Source organism: Alligator sinensis, unplaced genomic scaffold, assembly GCF_000455745.1.
Source record: "Alligator sinensis unplaced genomic scaffold, ASM45574v1 scaffold159_1, whole genome shotgun sequence".
In the NCBI taxonomy this organism is placed as follows: Eukaryota; Metazoa; Chordata; order Crocodylia; family Alligatoridae; genus Alligator; species Alligator sinensis.
This window is the reverse complement of record NW_005842222.1, coordinates 1,848,558-1,853,802: the sequence shown is the minus strand read 5'-3', so window position 1 is coordinate 1,853,802 and position 5,245 is coordinate 1,848,558. Positions and strand designations below refer to the sequence as shown.

Below are 5,245 nucleotides of genomic sequence, written 5' to 3'. Positions count from 1 at the left end.
TGCAATTCTGTCACTCTGTGTGTGCGTGTGTGTGTGTGTGTGTGTGAAAGATTTTATATATATATATAAAATGAATAATTTTGGAGTGCACTGATAAAGAGTTTTTGGGTCAATACCAATGACCAATTATTGACTAGCCATTTCAGCTTATATCGATCCGATTGCTGATATGCAGCTTGGCAGCTTGGTGAGCAGTGTCTGGCTGGTAAGTCTGTTGGGGTGAAGAGGTGTTGGGAAAGGAAGGGACATGTTGGGGGGCAGATCAAGGCCCCCACAATGAGGGAAGGACTGGGGCAGGGACAGGGGCTGCTCAGCTAGGGCAGGGCACAAGACAGAGCTGGCAGTTCATCTGGGTGTTGCGCGGGGATAGGGAGTGGGGGGCAACTCCCTCCAGTGCACACAGCCCTGGAGGAAGCATGGGTGGCATGTGCCACCCCCCCAGATCTGTGCGTGGGGCAAGGGCAGGCTGCAGCTGTGTGCTTGGAACCAGGGCTGCTCCAGTCTCTTCCTGGCGGCTGTACTTGGGCTGGGTGGGGCAGGACGGGCAGCACTGGGAGGGGGGCTACGGTGAATTTTGGGGTGGTTGTAGCCCTCCCATAGTCCCCTCTCCCAGTGCCACTGCCACCCACCCTGGGCTGGCCCAAGCACAGCTGCCAGGAAGAGGCTAGAGCAGCCCTGGCCTCCAGCGTGCAGCAGTAGCTTGCCCTCGCCCCACACAAAGTTCAGGGGGGGCATGTGCCACCCAGGCATCCTCTGGGTGGCATGCGCAGTGGTGGGAGCAGCCCCCCCTTCCCTCCCCAGCACCCCCCGAATGAGCCACTGACTCTGACCTGCACCCTGCCCCTTCCCCAGCCCCACTCCCTCCTTTCCTCACTGCGGGGGCTTCGATCTGCCTCTTCCTCACAACAGACTTACCAGCTGGACACTGCTCTCCAAACTGCCAAGCTGCATTCCTGACCTTATGCATCCTGCAGCTGGATGCATACATGGGACATTTATCGGTGACATTTTCGGCCACATCAGCCAAAAAAAGCTGATTGTTGATAATGTCAATTTTCCTTTTATCGGTGCTGATACAATATGGACCAATGTATCGGTGCACCTTTTAGAATAATTATTTTTATATATAATATATATGAATATATGCACACACATTTTTGCAGTATATCAAAATCATTACCATATCACTGGAAAGAAAAATAAAACACATGCTTAACATGGTGGTGGTTGTTGTGTGAGAAGCAGAACTTTGAGTTTACAAAGCTAGGTCCCAGTACTGTGGTCCTCACAAAAGTTCTGACTTAAATGTAGGTTTGTCTAAAGAATGTTTAAGCTGGGGCTTTATGGGTAGTATAGGTTGAAAAACAAAATGTGAACACAGGTTGGTTTTATGGTATTTGCTTGCATACAACATGCCCCTTTGTTTCCAAAAACTGGCTGCTGGAAATTACAGCACATGTTGTTTGTAAGAAATATGGTAAGAGTAATTTCTTCCACTTACTGAGTAAAAGTGTAAGAAAGATCTTCATGGACTCACACAAAGCAGAACAGTAAACATGCTTGGCTCCCCACCTGCTGCTACTCATTTACTTATTACATTGAAAGATATTTTTTCTTCATTTTGTCTTTCAAAAACAAGGTGTGTCTTTTATTCCAGGGAGTGTTGCATGCGAGAGAATATAGTTTTTCCATTTAATGGATATTCTTAAGGCAAAAAACTCCACAGTTTAAATAATTACAGTTTAAACTATCTACATAATAGTCCAGTGAAAATTCCTTGCAAGAATATGGACATTTCTTCAGTGCAAAAGTTATGAAGGAAGTAACAGCCAGAAAAGAAACCTTAGTAAGTCCCTTTCTAAGGACTTGTAGTAGCAGTAGTCTCAACAGAGCTTCTAAGCTGAGCAAGAGCAATGGTATTTGCTTTTAATGATATAAAATACTTATCTCCAGATAGCTTCCTTACTCTTTCACTCCAGGAAGCAGATGTAAACACTTTTTATCCTACTACACAGGAGAAATTCAAGAGAGGCATATCCCATAGAATATCACCTGGTAGCCCTCTTCCTGAGATGTCTATCTGCCTGTTTACAGTAGAACATGTGACTGCTTCTAATTGCAGTCCATTTGGTATGACTGTTTCTAATTCCCTACTCCTTCCTTGAGGTCCCTTGCCTGTCACATCCTCTTGCTGTGGCAGTGCCATGTTTTTAAAGTGAGCATTGATCCACAACACATGCTAGAACTGCTTTTTAATTGCCAACATTTTATATCATTCAACCAAAAAAACAGATAAATGATCAAAAGATAAGATCAGTCCTGATTTCTTTCATCTTCCATGTCTACCTTGCTTCAAACTTGAAAAATTGTACCTTATTATAACATCAGTTGTAATGAAATTATGGAAGGCTAGCTGCAATCTTAACCGGGGAAATTCTTGTGTTTTCCCTCTGTAGTTAGGGAGCTGTATTGCAGAAAAGCATGCTTTATGGGTTGTAAAGAGGCAGTGAGAGGTATAATGCCCAAAGCCACACTATTATATTGTAATAAGAAGTGATATAGACTGGGTTGATCAATCTGTGGCCCATAGACCAGGTCTAGCCCACAGGGTCTCCAAGGGTCTGATAATTTGGCAACAGGGGAGCAGGCAGCCTTAATTACTGTTCCCCTGCTACTAAATTTCCAGATCCATGGGGGAGCCCTGTGGGTTGAATAGCATGTACCCATGTGATAGATTGGGTGTGAGAGGCTGAGGCAATGTGGGTCTCAGTTTGGATGTTGATCCCAGGATGCAGCCCATGGACCCACCCCAGCACTGCTCATTTAGCCTGCCGGACCAAAAAATTGAGCATCACTGGTGTAGACCAGTGGTTATACACTGGATTGCATCTCAGTAGACTTGTGCCACTAACTTTCACAATGAATATAGATGAGTCAATTCACCTCAGTTTCCACTCCTGCCCTTTATATATTCTAGATTGAATGCTCTTTGAGGTGGGGACTATTATTATACAGGGTCTTCATAAAGTTCTTGTGCACAACCCAAGTTATTCAAGTTTAAAAGTGCACAAGGACTTTATGAAGAAGTATGCACACAGTGTGTCTAGCCCAGTGGACTTTGATCTTTATTGGACTCTAGGTTATGATACAATACAAGAAGTAAATACTATTTGATTCGTTTGCTACTGGATGTTCATGTTTATAAATATACATGAGAGGTTTAAAGTACACTATTTTGTGACATGCTGTTTAACTTTTTCCCCCAAATAGGTTCCTGTGGCTAGAGCCAGCATTCTCTGGCTCATAGGAGAATATTGTGAACGAGTCCCAAAAATTGCACCTGATGTTTTGAGAAAGATGGCTAAAAGTTTCACTAATGAAGATGATCTTGTAAAGCTGCAAATTTTAAATTTGGGAGCCAAACTTTATTTAACCAACTCAAAACAGGTAAGAGTAAGACTATATAAATAAACTCTGTAATTACAAAGGATCACATATTTTGTTTGGACCAATGCTATTTTCCTTCATAAACATCTAAAAGAAGCTTGTAGAAGCCTGATGCAGTGTAAATGATTGTATCCCAAAATACTAAGGCGCAGACCACAGGGAAGTCTACCCACTTGTGTTACCGTAGCTTTACGTTTGTTTGAAATTGAGCAAATCTATTTGTAAACAACTTGGCTGATACTTTTTTTATTTTGTGTGGGTTAACACTATACTAATATAAAATATAAAAGCCAAGATGTTAATGCTGATAAGTTTCTGTGATCACAGTTTACTCTTCTTCTAAATGTCCTTAATTGCTGTCTTATCCAGCAATGGCTTGTGGCATTCTGTGGTATCTCAGTCTTACCCAAATTGCCGTCCAACATCTGCAATAGCATTTCTCTGTCTTCTGCTGTATAAGAAATGACCATATTCTTTTGTGTTTTGAAGGGTCCTTTGATTACCTTCTCGTTGCCAGGATATTTAATCTTGCTAAAGATAATTTTAGTCACTGATGTGTTACCAACCAAAAATTCTTCTTAATAACCATGATTCTTTTTTTGTTGTTTACAGTGTGTCAATTTATACAGTCCCACTTTGCTTACTAACTAGTTTTCATGTCAAAGGAGAATTAAAAAGTTTTAAATTTTAAGCCAAAATGAAAAAAAGATACCTTTATTTCTATGCTGTGCCCATATTAAGTCACCCTGCTTTAACTCGCAAGGTCCCTTCCAGCCCTAATGTCTGTGAAATCTGTAAAATTTCACCAGGTGTTTTGATTGGTTTATTCTTTCACCACTAAGGAATTTTCTTACAGTGGACAAATTGAGGTTGACTAGAGGAAAAAGTACATTAAAGTTCCAGCCCGCAGCAGCAGCCTGCTCTTGTCCCGCGAACAGATCCAGGGGCACACGCTCCCTGGAAAGAGTCCGGCACGGCCCCCCAGACCGCAACTGTCCCAGGGTGCACGTAGCAGCAAGAGCCACACCCTACCGCCCTGCACCCACTAACAGTTCACTCCGCTTTGCTCCCTGCTGCAGCCCCGGGAGCAACTGACACCGCCTGCCTGCAGCCACCGGGCTGCATCACCCCCCTTCCTCGCCTTCCCTAGCCCCAGCCTCACTTGCTCCCTCCCTCACCATCATGGGAATATATCCCTATTTGTTACCTTATAAACTGGGTTCCCTTTATGCAAATTCGAGTTACACACAATTTTCTGGGAACACATGTACTACATAAAGTGAGGGAAACCTGTATTAGCTCTTGAAAGAATTGTAGTCATGTAGATTATACTAGGGGTGCACTGATAAAGATTTTTTGGGCCAATACCAATGAGCGATTATTAATCAGCCATATCAGGTGATACTGATTTGATTGCTGATATGCAGCCTGGCAGTTTGGAGAGCAGCATCTGGGCAGTAAGTCTGTGGGTGGGAAAGGGGATGGGGGCGCAGATTGAGGCCCCCCACATTGAGGGAGGGAGTGGGGCTGGGGTAGGGGCAGGTGCTGCCCAGCTGGGGAGGGGCAGAGTACAGGATGGAGTTGTAGGTGGCTTGTTCAGGGGGTGAAGGAGTGGCTCCCACTGCTGTGCACACCCCTGGGGGAGATATGAGGGGGCATGTGCACCCTAGATTTGTGCATGGGATGAGAGCAGGATGCCTGCTGAGTGCTCAGGGTCATAGCTTCATAGATTCATAGATGTTAGGGTCGGAAGGGGCCTCAATAGATCATCGTGTCCGACCCCTGCATAAGCAGGAAA

General features: G+C 44.2%; 1 protein-coding gene across 1 annotated transcript in view; it reads left to right on the top strand.

Moving 5' to 3' along the window:
• The window catches only part of LOC102374573 (AP-3 complex subunit beta-1), a 174,342-nt gene that overhangs the window by 45,704 nt on the left and 123,393 nt on the right, over positions 1-5,245 (top strand). The window contains exon 10 of the mRNA XM_014521527.2: positions 3,271-3,447. Within this exon, the coding sequence (XP_014377013.2) occupies positions 3,271-3,447 (177 nt within the window). The remainder of the gene's footprint in view (positions 1-3,270; positions 3,448-5,245) is intronic.